Source organism: Macaca fascicularis, chromosome 3 (genome assembly GCF_037993035.2).
Source record: "Macaca fascicularis isolate 582-1 chromosome 3, T2T-MFA8v1.1".
NCBI lineage: Eukaryota > Metazoa > Chordata > Mammalia > Primates > Cercopithecidae > Macaca > Macaca fascicularis.
Window position 1 is genome coordinate 156,384,513 of NC_088377.1, and position 22,568 is coordinate 156,407,080.

At 38.6% G+C, this 22,568-nt stretch overlaps 1 protein-coding gene across 5 annotated transcripts in view; it reads left to right on the forward strand.

The window, feature by feature from the left end:
- The first annotated feature begins 1,544 nt into the window (after positions 1-1,544).
- Positions 1,545-22,568, forward strand: part of MDFIC (MyoD family inhibitor domain containing) — a 92,204-nt gene continuing 71,180 nt past the window's right edge. For 2 of the 5 annotated variants that reach the window (XM_074036611.1, XM_005550565.5), the window contains exons 1-3: positions 1,545-1,722; positions 2,015-2,215; positions 21,970-22,092. In XM_074036611.1, the coding sequence (XP_073892712.1) occupies positions 2,122-2,215; positions 21,970-22,092 (217 nt within the window). In that variant the 5' untranslated portion in view covers positions 1,545-1,722; positions 2,015-2,121. The remainder of the gene's footprint in view (positions 1,723-2,014; positions 2,216-21,969; positions 22,093-22,568) is intronic. The other 3 variants (XM_074036612.1, XM_015447963.4, XM_074036610.1) reach the window with 2 other exon arrangements.

Below are 22,568 nucleotides of genomic sequence, written 5' to 3' on the forward strand. Positions count from 1 at the left end.
ATGGTCTGAATGACTGTCATCAGCAACTTTGAAGGCTGTTTTTTTTTTTTTTTTCCTGTGGTGGAGTCTTGCTCTTATCGCCCAGGCTGGAGTGCAATGGCACGATTTCAGCTCACTGCAACCTTTGCCTCCTGGGTTCAAGCGATTCTCCTGCTTCAGCCTCCCAGTAGCTAGAATTACCAGTGCCCGCCACAATGCCCAGCTAATTTTTCTATTTTTAGTAGAGATGGGGTTTCATCATGTTGGCCAGGCTGGTCTCGAACTCTTGACCTCAGGTGATCCACCCGCCTCACCCTCCCAAAATGCGGGGATTACAGGCGTGAACCACCGCGCCCGGCGAAGGCTGGCTTTTTTATGATCATTGAAATCAAGTTAGAGTGCACTGTCTCTTCATAGGTAACAAATCATTGTCAACAATTGGAATCAATTCCAATGCGCTTTCTGAAGAAATGAAATTTCTGGGATATTATTAACGATGCACCTAGAAAGATAGTGAATCCAATGTACATTTTCTTCAATTTTGATAACGTTACTGTGATTCCTCGCTTGTCCAAGAGAATCGAAGAATCAGTTCGTTCTAGCTTTCTACAAATGAATTCTGCATTTCACTCAAAATGAAATAAAGAGCAAAATTATCTGAGTATACCATTAAAGTACTATATATCTGTAAATTACTTTACACTTGCTATTCTCAGCTCATCAGATTAAGCTACAATCAGAATGTGTCATTTATAAACGGAAAGTTGATCAGCTTTTTACTTCCGACCACAAGTTTATCTCCCCTCAGATACCACTGATCCATTGAGGCATTCAGCTTGCCATAGGCCAGGCTGGGGCCAGTACCAGGGCATCCACAAGGGTGCCAACCTTGTTTGCCTGGATTCCTCCAGCGGATTCGTGCAGCTGCAACTGGTTTTACCTGATCAGGAATCCTGTTTGACCGAAGAGTAATTTAGAAGCCAGAGATGAAGTGAGTAAACGTTCAACCCACGGGTAAAGGTTTCAAACGCACACTTTGTCTATCCCACCAGAAAAGTTCGATACTGTAATAGTGTTTTCGTTTCTCCTTGTCCCCCCTAAAGGTTTTCCTCAGGATAGTCCCAAAGCCTCCGTCGGTCTGGGGGCAGGAATAAGGAGAAGGGATGAGGTGACTTTTTGGACGGGGTAGCCAGGGACCTGCCCATTCACTCCTCTTTCCCAGCCCCGGGAGGGCGCAGCGCCCGGGTGGGGAGCCCGCGCCAGCCCAGGCCGGCTCTGGCCTCCTGACCCAGACAGCGCAGGGCGCTAGGGATCGCTCGGCCGAGCTCGGGTCGCGCCGCCCTCAGCCTCGGGGCCACCAGCCGAGAGTTCGAGGCCTCCCCGATCCGGATGTGATGAAAAGGAGCAACAGAGGGAGAAGTGTTTCAGGAGTGTAGGAGTGGAAGGGGGGAAAGAGAGGCAGAGAGGGGGAAGGCCCCCTTGCAGGGGAGCCGGCTGGAGTGAGCTGGCTGGAAAGAGGGGGCGGAGTGCGCGGAGTCACAGCCGCCACCGCTGCCGCAGTTGCCGCCACTGCGGCGTCTGGGCTGAGCCTGAGGGAGGCGGGAGGGACGCGCAGGGGCGGCCGCTGCCGTCGTCAGGCCACCGGGGCGAAAATGCGGCCGCTGCCGGAGCCTCGCTAACTTTCCGAGGCGGAAGAGGAGGAGGAGGAGGAAGGGGCTTGGAGCGACTCGGGGGGATGCGGAGGTAGGTGGTCGTCTCCGGGCCGGGAAGAGGAGGGGTTTGATCCTGATCCCCGGGCTTCTCCCAAACCCGATCTCTCTTTCCAGCCCCTCCCCGCTGGGTCCACCTCGGACCCCCGGGACCCCGCCGCTGTCAACTTGCGTTGTAACAGTTTTCCTCGCTAGTTTCAAATCAAAACTTCCCCGGGGTGGAGTTTGAGGGAGGGAAGTGGAGGCGGAGGGAACGTCCCGCAGGGGTGGTGTGCTCTTCTCTAAAAACATTTTTTTTTTTAAATTTTTGTATATTTTTCCGCCAGAAGCAGTCAGTTCCCTGCACCCAGCACCTCACAGCCCTTCCTCCGGGCGCCCTGCGGGGCGGCGAGCTAGGCAGCAGCGGCGCGGCGCGGGCTTGGCGGAGCGGCCCATGTCCGGCGCGGGCGAAACCCTCGCTCCCGGGCCCGCGGGGCCGCAGCGCGCGGCCGAGGCGGGCGGCGGCCGGCTGGGCTCCACAGCCCAGGGTGAGTGCGCGCTTGCCAGTGGCAAGCTTCTTTGTCATTGTTGCCTTTTTCAGTTTGCTCACACGTGTACAGATGGGGGTAGGTGGAGTGCTGTGAGGAGGGGCTCCCGCCTCATAGTTGAGAACTTTTGCACAGTTCGCGTTACTCAGGCAAGTTCTTCAGGATCCTTGCCCTAGATCAACAACCGGGTAAGAGGGCGGGATCCGTTGGTCCCTCCACTCCCCCTTCGTTTGGTTGCGAAGAAACAGGATGACAGCATTGCTTCTTTCTTAAGCATATGCATGTTTGGGCCTAAGACTCAATGTGTAGGTTCTGAAGCGCTTCTCCTCTAGGTCACTTCAGCAGATCCAGGACTGCCCTAGCTCTCTGAACAAGCATGCGCTCACTCCGTTTCATCTTTCTGTTTCTTGTTGGCTCCTCTACGACCCAGTTGATAGTTCTGTTTTCTGTGACCAATGGCTTTGGAATGGCTTATGCATGTTTTCAATAACTGGTTTGTTTTGAAATAAACAAGGTTTATAAGAAACACTTTCCAGGAATGAATTAGCTTCTTTGTGTTCTTCCAAAGTGTAAACACACACAGCCTATAAAATACTCTTGCGTCTGGGGAACTTCCATAACAAGCTTCTAAACGAGTTGAACTTTTCTTCTCTTGAAGGCCATATACTTCAGGTTTCCATTGGTGACAGAGAGGAAAGTTCTTAAACTTCTAATGCATTTTACTCTAAGGATGGTTTTGAGCTACATAATTCTGTCACTGATATATCAGAACTAAGTAATTTTTCCAGTGCTCAAAAACCTACCATATACCCTTGATTTTAGGCATATCTGATAGCTTTATTTCCCACTTCTAGTACTAATGTAGTGAATCTTAGGGAGACTTTTTTAAGGCAGCAAAATTGGGAAAGGAGTTAACTTTCAAGCCATAATAGGTAAAAGCAGAAAATGTCTGTGGTTAAATTAAAATGTTCTGGTACCCAGGGCTGTTAAACTGAATTATATTTATCATTAATTTTTGCCTCTAAATGAGTGACTCCGTTTTCTAAACAGAGAAAATAAAAATGATGAAGTGCAGAAAATCAGAGAACTAGAATGATAAACATATGTTTTCTCAGAAGCAGCCCATGTTCTCCACATTGTATTGTCAGCACAATCATTTTCCTGTCATTAGGCATGCTGTTAGTAGTCATATCGACTCGTTGATGGGCTATTTATGCTCACACTTGAGCTGCTAATCACTATTGTTAAACTAGGCTTATGTCAAAAATCAACATCAAACACCCAAGGAAAATAATTTGATTTGGAAATAGCTAATATCTACAATATCCAACTTTAATAGTTTGCATTTTTAAAATCATCTGGGAGAATGTGCAGTGGTACTTGTATCTGTGCATTAGAATGCTGGATTGTGTCATGTGATCTGACCTTAAGAACCAGAGCATCTAGAATGGCCTGAAGTAGCACATTTGTTGGGTACAACACACATTATCAGTGTAGAAACTCTTGGGTTTCTACCTGAAACTCTTGGGTTTTACCTGAAAATTGCCTTAGCTTTAGCAACATAGTTAGACATTTTTAAAAATTATTATTAGTTTAACTTTGATTGAAAACTTTCTTTAAATGGGAATCAATGTAATTTAAACATAAAGTTGATTTTTAAAAAGAGAATCTGCAGAATCTTGTTAAAATACTGTATTTTAAACAGGCGATCTCATAAGGTGTATTTAAAGAAAGAAATTCTTGGAGCAAATGGGTAGAGGAAAGCTTCAAGGGAAGCTTGGTTAGGTTGGTTTTATTGATAAAGACATTTGTGAAGAAGCTTTGCTCGAAGGCCACTCTACTCTTAAGCCCTTTCTCAAGTTCTTTTATCCTCTTGCTTCTGTCCTTGGATTCTTTGTCATCCTTTCTGAAGAATAGCTTAATAATTCTTCAGTAGGATATGGCTGCTTAGTTAATAGAAACCCAATTTTTAAATTCTTTATATTAAAGTCAGTAAGAAAGGTGGAATTTTAAATACAAATTAACAGAAAAAAAATTATTTCAGAACATGAAGGATATGATCAAGTCTATCTCTGCAAAGTTAAATATACATATATAGGTTAATAATGACATTTACAAGCTCTACATTTATTACTGTACTATATTGTGATGAGCTATCCACACTGTTAACCAAAGGCATGGAACATTACAGTTGAAAGTAATTTTAGGGATTCTCTAATCTGAACTCCACATCAAGTCTAAAATTCAGTTCTACATCCTTTTAGGTGTTTTGTTAAAAAAACCTGTAGTGCAGCCCATTCTAGTATTAACATTAAGAATTAGAAAGGTTGTCCATATTAAGCGCATACTCTCCCTCCTTAAAATTTCTGCCTTTTTGCTGTGGTTCTGCAAGCTTTTCTATTGTTTTGAAAGCATTAAAAAGCATTACAAATCTTTCCCATGTGTTTTGAAAATAGTTACAGAGCAGGGACACAAGCTTACATGCTCCAGGCTGTAAGAGAGAACCAGGATAGATGTCAAACAGTATGGAGCAATGGGGAGTTTAGGGAACTGGAGAGCTCATGGACCAGGAAACAACATTCCTCAGTTTTAGCTAATTGTTGCCATGTGGGTTAGTATCTTCAGATATTTCAAGTGATACTGGAAATCCAGATCTGTATGTATTATCTCTCCATTTTTAAGGGTTTGCAACTAATTAAACACAAATTTTGTCCGGGCCAAACTAAACAACCACCACTGTAGGCTGGATGTGGCCTCTGAGCAGCTGATTTGTGATCTCTCTTACAGAAAATAGAAAGTAAACATGCAATTTAAAGCTATATTCTTATTTGTGACTACCTTGTGAAATGTTGATTTACTTTCTCATGCAAAGTACTTGTATACATGTCTTGATAGGTGAAAAGCCGTTTGAATTATACTTACTTTTATTTTAAGAGAGAATGGATCTTGTTTATGTGGTCCCTCTAATTGCCATTTGTCCTGTTTTGATTAAGTATTTTAAAATTTGTGTTATAAAACAACATTGAAAATGTAGGTATTTGACCTTTGGTGCAATAGTTACTAGAACTCCTATAATCCAAAGAGCCTTTGAATTAATTGCTTCTTTCATAAGTTTGAGATTTGTAACTAGAGAGGTCTTTAGAAATAATTTAATCCAGCCTGCTCATTTTTTAGATAAGGGAAAGGATGTCCAAAGAATTTAAGTGACTTGCCCAAGGTCTTATACTCAGTCACTAGCAAGAAATCAGGGTGGAAGCACAAATTATAACATAAATTGTATGCCATTGTGATAAATGCAGTTGAAGTAGAGAGTCAGTTCAACCTTTTTATAGGGCTGGATTCATTGACAACAGGCTTGGGATATCATGAATCACTTGAGCTTGTTCCCATCCCTGTATCTTTCCCCCAACCCCCGCCACATTACATTTGCCAAGATGTAGACCGTTGGACTCTGAGTGCTGGAATATACTTTAATGTGATAATGTGTGATTTAATGCACTCTTCTCTCATGGGAGAGTCCTCTGAGACTATTAGGCGGACTTCTCTTAGCAGGATGCAAAATGCCAGTGAAGTTAATTAAAAATAATCTAAAATAGAAGCTGGGGAGAAAATCAAGTTGAAATTACATAAGAAGAGCTTTGACTTAGAAGCTTAGCTGAGTTGTCAGTAGCTTATAGAGGCTAATCAGATTTTCTTTTTGGGAAGCCAGTTTATTTCAATGTACATAATGTATACTTGTACATATCTGTAGTCTTCTATTTTTATCATATTATTTTATCCTTTTGACTAAGGATGGCATTTCACAGAATGTGTCATCTTTGAACAGCTTCTAATCCTGGTTCTCTACTGGGGACAATTTTGTTCTTCAGGAAACATTTGGCAATATCTGGAGGCATGTTTGATGGTCATAATGGGGGTGCTACTAGCATCTAGTAAGTGGAGGTCAGGGGCACTTCTGAACATTCTGTAATGCATAGGATAGGACAGCCTTTACAAGAAAGAATCACCAGTAATGTTGAGATTGAGAAACCCTGCTATCCTTGAGGCAACTGACGTTTTTGGCTTCATCCCAGACTTACAGAATTAGGATCTCTGGATGTAAGAGCCAAGAATTTGCATTTTAATCAAGCTTCAGGTGCTTCTTAACTCCAGTTGAGAAGCATTGTTTTATAGGCTTTAATCTCTAAAAAGATGTGTTATATTGAAAGACTTTTAAAAAGTCTTTTTTTCTCTTTTTTTCTTTTTTTTTGGAGGGAAAGGCTTCAGAAAGCTTTTTAAAAGTTCAGCTTTTCAAGTTCCAAAGTTTAAATTGTTATCACTCCATGTAAACTCTCTAATGATCCTCTCCAAGATTTTTATCATATGCTTCAATTCATCCTCAAAATACTGCTGCATAGTCATCCTCAAAAAAGCTTATTTATTTTCATAATTATATGCAGTATAATACAAATACATTTTGAACATTATAAAAGAAATGCAAAAGTAAAATTTAAAAAGGATAACAGACTAAATACATAGAATTTTAATATTTATTTTACTATCTCAGCAAATATTCTTGCTATCCTATACTTTGGAGACTCCAACATATGGCAAAACAAGGAAAGAAGTCTCCAGTTTTCGCATGAGTTGTGTTCCATTGTAAATTGGACTTTTGGAACCTGGATTCTACTTTCTCATAGAAACAGAGTGATAAATTATATTTAGTTCCCTAATAAATGTCATAAGATTGTTAGAATTAAGTTTTATTAAATTGTGTGTGCCTATAATAACTCACAGAAAACATACTATTATAAAACTGGCAGCAAATACAAATAACCAAGAATAAAATTAAACTGAATAGAAATTGGTTTAAAACATTTTTTGAATACAGTTGCTTGAGGAAGGACAGGCTTAATCAGAAGAATATAGAAAGACATGTAGATTTGAAAGAGGATTTGGGAACATTTTCAATTTAGAAAATGAGTCTTTTAACTTATACTTCTAATTTTTTATGTCTAAAGGACCTAATGTACATTTTATGATTTTAGTTATACAAGTGGAGGGCTTAGCTGGGCATATTCATTTTCCCTTTGTTAAAAAAAGAACTAAATGAGTAAGAGAAGGATGTAACTGGGAAAAAAACTAAAAAGGGAGGAAGGAAGTGGTTAAAGAAGATATATCTGTAAATTTAAGAAAGCATTTGGAGAGGTTGACCTGTTTTAGTTGAGAACTGTGAAAAAAAAAAAGTTCTAAGGAATAGCATGGTACATGCTGAGCCTGTGGCTGGCATATTAAGGAAATCAGTGCCATAGTAGAGGCACAAAGAAAGTGTGATGGCAGAACATGGGTAAGAGAAAATGTCTCTAGTAGGGGATTCGGAAAAGCCTCAAGAAAAGTTTTGATTGGAGTTGGACCAGGAAGCATAGCATGGTTGTAGGACTCAGCTCTGTGGAGATACCTGGTAGCAAAGAAGGCTTGGGGGAGATGATTACAGAATATTGGGTACTTCACCAAGACCATTGTATGGGCTGTATGAAGGGGCACAGAACAAGGTAGGCTAAAGTCAGTTCAGGAGGGCCCTGATTCTCTTGCTGAGGAGCTTGCATATCTCTTCTGTAGGAGTTGGTGACCACTGATTTTTCTTAAGAAGAAAAGGACAGGACCCACTGGTGTTTTTAGGAAAACTATTCTGGTGACAGTTCATAGAATGGTTTTGGGGGAAGAAGCAAGAGTGGAGGCAGTGATTATAATAGGCTGACAAAAGATTAGAGGACTTACGGCAGCATTAGCAGGAGTAAAATTGAGGAAACTGATTTAAGAACAATAGCAAAAGTAGGATAGAGCTTTACTTAGCTGTGAGAATCCCTGAGGGAATAGATTTTTACTTACTCATCTTTGAAACTCCTGAGACCAAGCACAGTGTCCACATTCTGATGAATTGATATGATTGGGTAAAAGATATAGATATAGATGTCTGTCTGTCTGTCTATCTATCTATCTATCTATCTATCTATCTATCTATCTATCTATCTATCTTGAGATGGAGTCTTACCCTGTCGCCCAGGCTGGAGTGTAGTGGCGTGATCTCGGCTCACTGCAACCTCCATCTCCCAGGTTCAAACAATTCTTCTGCCTCGGCCTCCTGGGTAGCTGGGACTACAGGTGTGTGCCACCACACCTGGCTAATTTGTTGTATTTTTTAGTAGAGATGGGTTTCACTATATTGGCCAGGTTGGTCTCAAACTCCTGACCTTGTGATCCGCCTGCCTCAGCCTCCCAAAGTGCTGAATTACAGGCGTGAGCCACCGTTCCTGGCCGGTGGTTGGGCAAAATATTTTATATGGGAGATGGTGGAAAAGTAGAAATTTAAGGTAATTCATAAGTTTGCTTTGGAGCCTGAGTGGAAGCCTAGGAAGAGCTGTTGAGCCTTCTTAGTCACAGGAGCATTGGATATTTGGTGGATACAAAAGATGAAAAGAGTTTTGGTTTGTTTAAGGAGAAACAGGGTGCATGGAAGACTTCTCTTGCTTGGATGGGTGGATTGAGTACACTCACTGTGCACTAATGAGAAGAAAGCCAGAAGATAGAGGGAAATTGAAGAAGAAAGGAGATGGAAGAAGGAGGAAGTGGTGCAGTAGGTATTTGTAAGGGAAAGATAAAAATTCTGGGAAGGAATGGGAAGAAGAGACCAGTGTTTGGAAAGTTGGGAATGTTCCTCTTTGAGATGGAGGTGGGAGAAAAGGATAGGTGATAATCTAGACAAAATTTGATATGAAAATAAATATTGAGGGCCTATATCCTGGCAAAGTAAATGGTAACAATTTCTGAGAGCAAAGGAGGTTATGATGAATCAAGAAATTTGAGATGTCTGGAAAAGATTTGGAAGAGGGAAGAATTAAAGAGGTAGTCAATCTGCGGCAAATAAAGTGCCTGCTGGGTAACACAAAGAGATTAACTAGGACTGAATGGCATGAATTCTTAGTGGAAGTGATCAGCATGGTTGATTGTCTTTCTCAGCCAAGGAGCATGCAGGAGCTTGGGAAGGGAAACAGATAGAATGGATTTTGCAGTTAGCACAGGGTTAGAGGTTGGCAGGGTGGGAGTGATGAGAGGACGACAAGGGATGTGTATCACGCATGTGTGGGAAGAGTGTGTTTATGTTAACTCGTCTTGTATTCCAGGCTGGGAAGATAATCCAGAGACCAGAAATGCGATTGACAGACTAAGACTTCTGGCGATAAAAAATTATGGCTGTTGCTTTGTTTGGTCAGTTCACATACAAGGATTTAATATATATGATTGAGTGACCTTTACAGGGCTATGAGGGAAGCTGTGGAATTTTTGGGTGTGTAAAGGCTTTTCCTGTTTCTTTGAACCTCGTTTCCTGGATCTTGTTGAGATGATTTCATGGAAAGAAGACCTAATAACAGTGTACGATTATTTTACTGGATTATATTTCTATAATAATAAAAGGTTTGGGGATAACAAGGAAACTTCAATTGACACAATCTAAAAGTTAGGCCATTTGCAAATACAAAGTTATTTAGAACAACAACACATGAAACAGGTAAAAAAAAATTCAACCAGATTATCTTTCTGAGACAATGTAAGTATTCTCTTGTACAAAGGCAGAGGATAAATCAAGTGATTTCTATGTTTCTACTTCTCAAAGTATTTGGTTTTTATTAAGAGAATATATTATGTACTGACTAGATTCTAGATTTTGGACAGTTTAACTACAGTGATTCATTAGAGTAGATCAAAGAAAGATGCTGCAGCCCTTCTGTCTTAAACAGTGCTATGTGTATGCACCAGTGTTTTGGATACTTGATCTCTCTCCCTCCCTCCCCTTTTCCTCCTCCCTCTCCCTCTCTCTTTGTCTTTCCAGTAACTTTACTGAAGTTACTTAAACTTTTAATATCTTCTTTTTACATTAGCCTACATGTCCTGTAGGAGGAAAGCTTTTTAACCTTAAGTTTTTGAAGTCTAGTTATATTTTATAGATTCTTCTTCTAATCACTTAGGGTTTGCTAAGTAGAAACTATGAGAAGAGTTATTTTAACATGAATTTAATTTCGTTTGTGGTTTTTACTTACAGTCTACTTCTGTTTTCAGATTCACACCCACATGATCTCAAGTGAGATGATTCATATGCACGTGCTTTTATGCCCAATTAGTTTCAGGAACAAAGTCTGAAATTAATTTTTATGCTAGCACATATATTTTACTATTGAGAGATTTGAATGGGAAAACCCTGCCCACAAATACTTTTCGGTGTGCCTACAAGGTCCTGTGAAAATTAAGAATGTATAGTTTTGTCCACAAGGAATTTCTCAACAGGATGAGAGAGGATGAGACACAAATGTGTACTAAATTAAATTGCAACCTCTTACTGAAATATCGATTCAAGATTAGAATAACAGCCATGTGACAGATTAATTTATGGCCAGATGCCAACTACTGGTATCATCTCGGAGCAGGTAAATTTAGAGTTTGAGAGAGGATTTCAGGATGGCGAGAAGGAATCAGTTGTGTCTAATTTGGACTGCTAGTGACCACAGTTAAAGAATACACAGTTTGTAGGGTTTTTTGGTGAGAATTATGCTGGGTTGAGCCTTGAAACTAAGGTACCTTGTGGTCGAGCGGGTGACAGGCTCTCTGAAACTAGGTGGCAGAGTATGAAGGAACCAGCTTCCTCTCTTTACTTTTGCCACTCCGAGGCATTGTCCTCCTACTCTTTTTCATGGCGAATCAGCCTGATCTTTCTGGTGTTTGTAAACGTAGACACTGCTTTTGGGTCTCTATAAACATAGTTCTTATTTCTTTCATTATCCAAGCAATACATAAGATCTGACGGGTTATACTATTTATTTCTCATGGGGATACAAGAGAAAATTATTAGGCATGAGAAAGTATGGGAGTTTACAACATAACATATATACAGTGTTCAAATAACTATATCAGTTTTTCATCAGTATGCAAAATGGATATAATTTGTACATCAGCTAAGGAGTAACATATTTAATCTTGGTGTTAGGAAAGTATTTTTGATTGGAGGGTAAAGAGACTGAGGCACTGGTAGTGGGTGTGGAAAAGAAAGTATAGATTTGCGAGAAATTGGGGAGTTATTACTAGCAGGATCTGGTAATTGATTATTTTGGAATAGGCGACATAAAAAGAAAATAAAGAGTTGAAGGAGATTCTGTGACTACTATTAACTAAGACACAGGCAACAGTTATGGAAACAGGCAGGAAGAGAAGAAAAGTGTTGATGAATTTTGGGAAATTTTGAGTCTGAGTTGCTAAAGATATATTTATGTAGAGTTAAAACTTCAAATCTGTAGCTCAGGATGGGTGTCAGGGCTAGGATAATGGATCTACAAGTTATCTTCCTGAAATTTACTGAAACTGTAGAAGCTGATGAGACTGCAAAGATGGTAGAGCCAGAAGAATATAGGTTGTGGTCTTAGAGGATAATCTAAAGAACTAATTCCTCCACAGGAAGGGTGGGGAGGGCCCAGAAATTGAGAGGCTGAGTTAGTGAAGTTTATAAGAAGTTCCCAATTTGGGCCTTTATGAAAATTGACAGAGGACACACCTTCTGATTTCAATTCTATATCTACCATTCTGAAGTCCCAGAAATTAATTTCAATATACTTCAGATTCACTTACAATTATCTTATTTGTGCCTTCACCACTATTTGAAAAACTCTTCCCTGTCCTCTATTTATTTCAAGATCAGACTCAAATCATAACTCTGAAATGCTCTTACAGATTAAACAACCCCCTTTGATTCACTTTTGATTTCCACTAGCCTTCATTCTTGTAATAGTGCCAAGTAAGGGTTCATTGCTTAACTAGAGAGCTTGAGACTAAAAGTGTTCTTGATAAAATAACTCTGTGTAACTGAGAGGTAACAGAAAAGTTTTTAAACTGTGGTGCATATGCAAGTTACCATGCTGAAAGACTAAAGATGGGTGTGAATCTTCCATTCCTTCTTTTTTCTTTTGAGATGCAGTGTCACTCTGTCACCCAGGCTGGAGTGCAATGGCGTGATCTTGGCTCACTGCAACCTCCGCCTCCCAGGTTCAAGCAATTCTCTTTCCTCAGCCTCTTGAGTAGCTGGGATTACAGGCGTGCACCACTGTGCCCAGCTAATTTTTGTATTTTCAGTAGAGACAGGGTTTCACCATGTTAGTCAGGCTGGTCTTGAACTCCTGACCTTGTGATCCTCCCACCTCGGCCTCCCAAAGTGCTGGGATTACAAGCGTGAGCCACTGTGCCCAGCCTCCATTCCTTTTTATAATGGAGTTAATAGACTGCCAATTAAGGGACCTGCTATAGATATAGTGTCTCTGGATTTTGGCAATCAGACAACCTCTTTCATGATAGTTTTCTAGACAAGATTAAGAAGGCTATTGTGCCTATAAGAGTGATTAGAATGTGATGCCTCTGAAAAACCATTGAATGAACTGGGCGTATTTAGCACAGAGAAAACAGAGGAACATAAGATACTTTCTAATATGGCACTGTCAAATGGAGAGAAGATTAGACTTTGATTTTTTTACTTTGTTTGATTTTGCAAAAAGCAAAATACGATGAATCAGTGAAAATTTTAGGGAAGTAGATTTTAGCCAAATGTGAGGAAGGTCCGAATAATTTAAACACCAGAAGTGGAGTAAGCTATTTCCTGAGGCCATTTCTCTATCCCTGTAAGTATTCATACCTACAGTCCTTGGCCTATTCTTGAGAATGTTGAATGTCGAATGTTTTCATCTGAATTTATTTTATCAGGTTGTCAGAGGGGCCTCTGAGAGCCCATTTAACTCCAGATTTCATAAGCCCGTGAATGTTTGGCTTTAGTATGAGCATATTGTTTGGCTGAATAAACATAACTGAACCCGTATGTAAGAAGGAAGGAGTTTGCTGTGCCTCAAGGTCAATCATCCTAAAAATTTATTCTTAGGGTAAGGAAAAGTAGGTTTAGATGTAAAAGGTGCAAGAGACTAAGATGACTGAGATGTGTCCTGGGTCCTCATATCAGATTGCTGTTATCCAAGGGATTCTTTTCTTTTCTTTCTTTCTTTTTTTTTTTCTCAGAGGGAGTCTCCCTCTGTCGCCCAGGCTGGAGTGCAGTGGCGCGATCTCCGCTCACTGCAAGCTCCGCCTCCCGGGTTCACACCATTCTCCGGCCTCAGCCTCTCAAGTAGCTGGAACTACAGGCGCCCGCAACCACGCCCGGCTATTTTTTTTGTATTTTTAGTAGAAACGGGGTTTCACCATGTTAGCCAGGGATGATTTCGTTTTCCTGACCTCGTGATCCACCCGCCTCGGCCTCCTAAAGTGCTGGGATTACAGGCGTGAGTCAACGCGCGCAGTCCCAAGCGCTTATTTTCTTAAGTGGAAAGCGCACAATTCTTCCTTCTCCCTTCATGAATTTAGAGCCCTGATTTATTGAGATGTATGTTAAATGATTGCTGCACTTTGTACCTATTTCTTTGCATATTTATACTCAATTGGATTTTCATATAATTTTGTAATTTGTTTTCCAATTTTGTTTGTGCATATTCCATTCCTTTTACCTACCCCAAACCTATAAAGTGATTGAGTCAGTATAATTTGCCCGCCATTCTTTTGGGTCTAAACATACCATATGCTTCTAAATACATAAGAAGCCCTTCAAAGGAATATATTTTAGATCTTGCTCAGAAGTCTTATTATTTTTCAAAATACTGATAGCAATGAATTAATTAAATTACATTGATTTAAGCATTTGACTTACTCAACAAACAGTTATAGTGTATGATTATATAACTTCCTTGTGTTTGCAAAATCTTGAAATTTATGCATATGTTCATTCACTCATCTGTTTAAATGCTTTGGTTATCTTAACGTGTATTTTTGGACAATGCGATTTTAATCCATTTTAGAATGTTAGGCAAAGCAGGTTGGTTTTGCAATGTTCCTTAAAGGTCATTAAGCTTGAGGGTTTTTTTTTTTTTTTTTTTTTTGGATCAGTGAAGAAGTAAAATTCCAGAGCCTCAGGTCTTCCTGAAAGCTGCCTTATCTTTGGTTTTTTAAAGGTTACAGTTGGGAAACATTTGCAGAATTTCCACATTATTCTGAACTACGGGGAAAATACAGACCTAGTTTTTTTTTGGTTACTTTTCCCAGAGATTTTAGTCTCAGATTACTTGAAATTTCATAAACTAGAATACATATCGATCATCTGTAATAATGCTGGTGTTTTAATGGAAGAGTAAATATGAAATTGTTTAAAGCAAGTTTGTTATAGATAAGGGAGGTATGAATATAAATTGCATATCAACAATAACAATATATATATAATATGCAGATTACAAATGCTCTGTCATAGATTATCATCAAATATTTAATGGAAGTGTATGAGAGCTCACATGCAAAAGTCTCAAAATTTAAACACAAAGGAGCTAGTTATACTCCTTTTTATAAGAATAGAAGTATATTTTACACTGATTAAGTTTTATGAGGTTTTATAAAAATTCCTGCCAAGGAACATAATTTATATTAGTCTTTCTGGAAGTAAGCAAATAAAGTATGAGTAACAAGTAGAAAATGTATTTTTCTTTTTTGTTTTTTTTTTTTTGGTTCGTGAGTTTACACACACTTCTGCCTGGTTCAGTAGAATATTTGAGGTGGCTTATAGGAATACTTTTTAAAAAGGATTAAAACAGAATAACGGTAAATATAAGTAGACTAGGAAACCCAAGCCTGGGGAAATCAGAATGTATAGGTATAGGCTGTGGGGTCAAACACAGTTATTCAATTTTGTATATAGATGTGCGTTCAAAAGAAAACTTTTGGAGGATATACTTTTCATTGTCTATAAGGAAAAAAATAACATACAGCTACTCAAAGGAAACAATACTTTTCCTTGTATTCAGTCTGGAAACATACTTATTGTCTGGTTTTTCATATAGAGATTACTGAATGGATACTGCCCTTACCAGCCTCCTTATGATTTATTTATAGCATGTTTTAAAAAGGTGCTTATTGCAATAACACTTAATGTAATAACAATAGCCAGTGTGAATGAGCTCTTATTCTATATCAGACACTGTGCTTTCCTGGCTTGATTTCATTTATTTCCACATCCACCTTACGAGGTAGAGACTGTTTTTACTCCCATTTAAAGATGAAGAAACTGGCAAAGATTAATTTGTCCAAGATCCACATCATTAGTGGTGGACGCAGGCACCCTGATTTTAGATCCTTTGCTTTTAGTCGCTTCTCTAGTGCAGCGTAAAATTAGGAGAGAGTCCTTCTGTCCCAGAGACACTAATGAGAATCCTTTTATTCATCAGGAAGACTTCAAGTATTGGACTTTTAAATGACAATATTGCCCCCATTTTTTTGAAAACTGTGGCATGTACAGAAATTTGAAGCAACATTCTCAGGTTCTTCTGTTACTATAATATTATTTGTTAAAAGCATTCAGTTATGGAGATAATATTATTGCTTGATTATAAATTGTTGGAGAAATATCCCTCTTCAATAGTTTGAACAATTGTCTTATAGAAAAGGTAAAGCTTACTATTTCTACCTAAAAAGGGCAGAACTAAGAATAGTTATAAATGACTTAATAGCAGATTTATGTTAAAAAAAAAAAAGAATAACTTGTTAATGCACCAATCTGACCAAGAATACAAGGTGTCCCCTTGTGAAGTAGCAATCATTGAAATTTTGGAGAAGGGCTGAATATTACGGTAGACTTTTCTACACTGAGTGGGATATGAAACTAGCTGAGCTGCAGATCTTTTCCAACTCTGGATTTTATCCTCCTGTTTCCAACTGTATATCTATCTCTGAGATTCTGTTTTCTTATCAGTAAAACTGGGCTAAGTTTTTCTCTTTATTACACTGTTGATGGTTCTGAAGATCAAATAAATATTATATATTTAAGTCCTTTGAAAACCATTAGTACTATAATTCCAAACATTGATTATTCTTTCAAACAAAGAAAACTTTTTTTTTGAAACTTATGTAACAAACACATATTAGTTGAGTGGCTGTTATGTGGCATATATCATATTTTATATGTTATTTTCTAATTTATTATTAATGTTCTTATATTTTTCTCTTTTGCTAATTACCATCTTATTATTTTATCCTCCAACTGTTGTAGACAAGTAAAACTACCAAGTTTTAAATTTAGATAATGCCAACTAAGTAAAATGTTATAGAATTTTAAATTAAACAGAAATTCTATTTACCTGAATATTTTTCATTCTCCTTCAACAGGAAGAATTGAGATTGGAGAAGATTGTTTCTTACCATTCATGCCCTTCTTTAGAAACAGGAAGATAAAGGGTATTGATTCTGTAAGATAGACAGTCATTTCTGAGTAGGACATATTGTATTTAAATTGATCATTTGGAACCCTTACTTTTTCCATTTACTCTCACTCAATTCATGTTCGTCACTTTCTTTGAGAATTAATTCAAATCCAATGCCCTACAATGGCTTTTCTATGATTTCCTCGACTCCATTTTAAACACTCTTCTGCGTGTGTGTGAGCTTTTGGCTCTATTGTTTAGTTCTTGTGCAGAATCAGATTTGCAGAATTTTAGAGCCAGAAAGGCCTCTGCGTTCATCCAGTTCAATGCTCTAATTTCCTGATGAAGAGGATGAAGACAATGAGTCCCAGTCACACAGCTGGTCAGCCTTTGAGCCAGAATTATGTTGGAGCAGTTGTCACTACCTTCTGTTTTGCAGTTGCTTGATTGTTTATGTGTGTGTGTTTGGTCTCCCCAGTGAGAAGATTTGTTGCCAGGGAACTAGCCTTTTTCTTCATCCAGAGAAAAGTAGTTCTTCGTCACTTGTTTGTCCAGAGTAGACATACTAGGATGCTCAGGAGCTAGCCTTTGGAAGTAGATGCCAGTGGTGTTCAACTATCCTTTGATCTAGTACTATTTTTAATGCATCTTCAATTTTTATTTTGAAATCTAAAACGTATTTCTTTTATCCCATTATTAGTAGAATTGATTAGCATGATATATAATTCAGATTTTGCATTCTTTTTTATTTTTTGAGATGGGATTTCAGTCTTGTTGCCCAGGCTGGAGTGCAGTGGCATGATCTTGGCTCACTGCAACCTCTGTCTTCTTGGATTCAAGCGATTCTCCTGCCTCAGCCCCCAAGTAGCTGAGATTACAGGAATGCGCCACCATGCCCAGCTAATTTTTTGTATTTAGTGGAGACGGGGTTTTACCGTGTTGGTCAGGCTAGTCTCGAACTCCTGACCTCAGGTGATCCACCCTTCTCAGCCTCCCAAAATGCTGGGATTATAGGCGTGAGCCACCATGCCCAGCCAGATTTTGTATTCTTAATAGTTATCCTTACATGGAGACAGAAATAAATACCTCTATATTAATTCAATGATTAGATACAAATCTATTTTCTAGTATTTAGAATACTGTGACAAGGGGATGAGTATCAAAGTCTGTATCTCAATATTTGATATACCTAAGTTTTTTTTTCTTGATATAAATAGTTGTGTAGTACAAGATAAGAGTTCACTTAGAGTAGTGCCCCTCAAGCCGGGCCATATATCATGATGACATCACTCCCCCAGCCCCACACACACCTGAGTTGAAATCTCTTAGCTTGGGCCTGTGCATGTTTATGTTTCAACTGTACATACGGTTCTAATCCCAAGCCAAAGTAAAGGACCATTGGCTTAGAAGGACAGCATTGTTGAGATAATGAAGGCCCCCTTTTAAGAGAAAATTGCTTTGGGTGGGGGAGATGTATGCCTGTTGGACATGTAAATAGAAATCTTGTAGAAAGTACAGACTGATTTCATACGTGACCAAAATCACCTGACTACCTATGGGTTATCTTTCAGGCCTACCTACTAGTTGAGTTGCAACTACAAACCTCCATTATACAGAGTGAAATTTATTAAACCAGGGCTGAGTTCTCTGTTTCTCATTTCAGAAATAACACAAAAAATCTACTCTGATAATAGAAATTGGTTACTAGAAACTTCCATTTTGTTATTGTAATAAGTAGTGGCTGACTCAACCAATTGAAAGCTTTAGTAAGGTTGGTTTCATGTTTGGATATCATGGTCACCATCTTACAATTATCTATCAATAAATCCTGATCTCTCTTCAGAGCATTTCTTCAGTGTTATATGTAACTGCCCACCATTTATGAGACTGCCATATGGGTAGCTCACTGAAATGAGTAAATAGTAAGAATATATTAATAAAATGACATGCATACATTTGAAAGTCACAGAACAGTCAAGTGGTCATAGAAGTTTAGTTTGTACAAGTGGACAATTGGCAACAGTCAATTTCAATTATTTTTGTTGGGAACCTTTTCTGAATCTTGCTTTGGGCTGGGTGCTGCAGATCACAGCAAAACCCTGAGACCAGCTTTTGAGCCAAGACATTTAGTTTTCAAGAGAAGTAAAGTTGAATAGACTGAGAATAGTGAATTAATAGTAACTGCATATTATTTACTATTTATTGAATATAATCAGACAGAGAATGATAGTTTTTTTCTTTTTTGACCTGAGATGGACACTGGGAATCACCTAATTCTAGAATTTCACAGATAAGGAAACTTTTTAAAAAATGTGATAAATTGTCCATTAATAACAGTTTAGAGCAGGAAGAACTTTATTTTTTACCTAGAGTGGGTTATATAGTTGCACATCTATGTGTATATGGACCACATGGCATTTTCATTTATTCAATGGAGAATTGAGAGGGTCTGTGTTTAGCACTCGAATATTGGACATGATTCAAATATGAGTTAAGTGTGTCTAGAGGCTTTATTCATACCTATTTTCTTTTAGTCAGCAATGCTTCATAATGCCTTGGTTTCATGAATTAATTTTAATGGAATTAAACTTGAACAGCTCAAAATTATATAATTAATTTCATTCAGCTTCAATTAAAGTTACTAATTGAATCAAGCCTACTAGCATGACACCTGGCGGCAGTCAGCTACATAACAATGGCAGCAAGTATTTAGGACTCTGCCGATGAGCTAGTTCATGTCTACTAGTGAGTTTCTATGAAAAATCTCTTTTATTGATAATCTCAGAATGTCCTTGAGTTGACTGTAGCAGTGGAAAGATTTCTGGAGTTGTTTAAAAAAGTAAAGATTTTAATTGAAACTAACATATCTCATGAAGATTACATTTCTCTATGATAATGCTGAGTAAATGTTACATAAATCTAGAACATATTGGTTTAGTATATTTTCAATTTATATTTTACTGCTATTTGAATATGGTTTTGTTTATAAAAATCCTTGGAATTTAAGACCCCATTTGCTTCAGAGACCTTAGCCTCTGGACTATTTACATGTCCAACAGGCATACATCTCCCCCACCCAAAGCAATTTTCTCTTAAAAGGGGGCCTTCATTATCTCAACAATGCTGTCCTTCTAAGCCAATGGTCCTTTACTTTGGCTTGGGATTAGAACTAGCCACCTCCCAAGTGGGTGTCCATCTATTTTTATGTGTTGAAATTTGTTTCATGGCAGAACTTTTTAATTGTTGTGAAATCCCCATGGTACATGAAAAATTTTTGCATGTGCAGAAATTTTTTCCTTCCACTGGAAATGTTAACACGGTTGACTAACAACTTCTGTTTGAATCTCTTTCCTTTCTTTGCTTCCATGGCTTAACATCATGCAGTTTTTCTTACTTCTCTAACTCCTTCCTAATTGTACGGACTCTTCTTGATACTTGGTACTCTTCTTGATATTTCTTAATATATTCGCTCTTTTAGTGAGTCATTAATTTGAACGGCTTTGGAAATCAAGTTTAGAAAGATGACTATTTCTAGCTATAACCTTTTTTCTGACTTGCAAATTCAAATGTCCAATACCTAATTCATCCACTAGACTGTAAACTCCAAGAAGGCCTGGGCAGCATTTCATAATTCATTGTGTCCTCATCAACTAGCAAAATGCTTAAACATCTACTATGCAAAAATATATATTACTGAAAGCATAAATTGGTCTTCTGATTTTTAGGCTTTCCCAGTCAAATCCAGACTGAGAACTTGGTCATATCCAGCCCCACCTTCCTTGATTATCTCTACAAACCTCTAGGTGGTTTCTCACATTTACTCCCTATTCCATCTTGTTATCCAGTTAATTATACTCTTATCAACTTCAATATGGGCTTTGCGAAGTCTCTCCTTTAGTTTCCCTTACTGTATTCTCCCTCTTAGATGGATCCATACTCCAATGGAATCATCTGAGTTCAACCTCTTCTCCCTCAGTTGAAATAGAATCTTTGATTCTGGTACCCAGGAACATGTTAAGCGGCCTGGCGCAGTGGCTTACATCTGTAATCCCAGCACTTTGGGAGGCCGAGAAGGGCAGATCACGAGGCCAGGAGATCGAGACCATCCTGGCTAACACGGTGAAACTCCGTCCCTACTAAAAATACAAAAAAATTAGCCGGGCATGGTGGCGGGCACCTGTAGTCCCAGCTGCTGGCGAGGCTGAGGCAGGAGAATGGCGTGAACCCGGCAGGCGGAGCTTGCAGTGAGCGGAGATCGTGCCACTGCACTCCAGCCTGGGCGACAGACCGAGACTCTGTCTCAAAACAAAACAAAACAAACAAACAAACAAAAAAAAAAACAGAACAAAAAACTCTCCAAGTGAATTAAAGTGCATCCAGAACTGAGAATCACAAGTGTGCACAAGTTTGTTAATCTTCCTAAGGCGTGGCTCTGATAAGGCATTTCATAAAGCTTCAGTGGCTAGTTTGACTTATTTTTCTTGCTTTTGAATTTCATCCACATTTCTCACCTTAGCATTATAATATTCACACAATGTCTCTAATCAAACCTTCACAGTCTTCTCTCCTAATTTTCTACTCATAGTCCTTCACAGTCCAGAGTTGGAACCTTTGCCCCAATGTCTGCTTTTGGAGTTTGCCTGTGCTGTTCTTCCACCTTTCTCTCATCTGGACTTTTGGAAATCCAAATAATCTTTTAATGACCATCCAACATGTACCCTTTTCTCAGTGCTTTTCTTGATCTCTGAATCCTGATGAGTATTTTTGCTTCCTTTGAACCTCTTTGGTGATCTGGACCTCTCATAGCGTGCATTTTACCTTATTGCCAGTTTGCTTTTGGCTTGACTTATGCTTCCCAAAGACTTTACGTTTCCATACATGTTGGTTTTCTCCCTGAGAACCCATAAACCCACCTGCGATTCTCTCCTCCTAAACACCCCTTTCTCGGAGGATGCATTACACAGTCCTTGACTTTTTCTTCACTTTCTAGAGAGAGAATGCTATAGTTGCTTTCTATACCTCCTCACTACTCAGTCTCTCCTCATTCAGCTGCGGGCTGACTTTCATCTCTACCACTCATCAGAGCTTCTTCTCTTTCACTCCTTTCCCCGCTGCTCAACCCTCTACATGCATGGACTCACTCACTTTCATCCTTCCTGTAACGTTCCCACATTTCTCTATCATGGCACATCACTTGCTGTATTAAAATTACTTGTTTACTGTAAACTTAACAGATTATTTTTACCATGAACATCTCTGGTTCTTTAATGTCAGGCTGATAGTAGGTGCTCAGTAAATACCTGTTACTGAGTCAATAACATAGACAGCAGTCAATAGAGGTAGACCTGTTCTATATCCTTACATTATGGCAGACTTGGAAGCATTTAGAAAAATGTATATACTAAAAAAAGAGTAAAATATATAAATTCAATTATATTAAATGTATCTTTTTTAATTCAGGAAAATGTGATAAAGACAATACTGAGCAAGATATAACTCAAGCTACCAACAGCCACTTCACACATGGAGAGATGCAAGACCAGTCCATTTGGGGAAATCCTTCAGATGGTGAACTCATCAGAAGTAAGTATTTTTAGAAAAAACTTTGAGTGATTTTGGGATATGACTATCATAATATATTCTTCGTTAAATTGTCCCAGATAATTCTGCTACAAATCCGTAAATCAACAGAGTTTATCTAAAAGTAGTTTCATTCATATTTTAAATTACAGAGCTAAAGCTAGGGTATACATAATGCTATCAGTGTTGTCTTTCTTCAGAAAAGAAGAATTGACCCGTAAATGTTGGACTCTATTCTCAGAGAGATTTAGTCAAAATTCAGTTCCTTTTTGAGTAGCAACTAAGCGAAAGTCAAACAACTCTAAGTATATGCGGATGGAGAAACTAACAAGGGAAAGATGGTGGAGCTAAAAGATTAATGTTACTGTGGTCTCTGTTCTCCTAGCTAACTGACTCTAAATTTTTTTTTATTAATATTTTATCACTGTTGGTTAAAAATTTTTTGTGATATTCTTCTTCCTAAAATTGCATACAAAAAC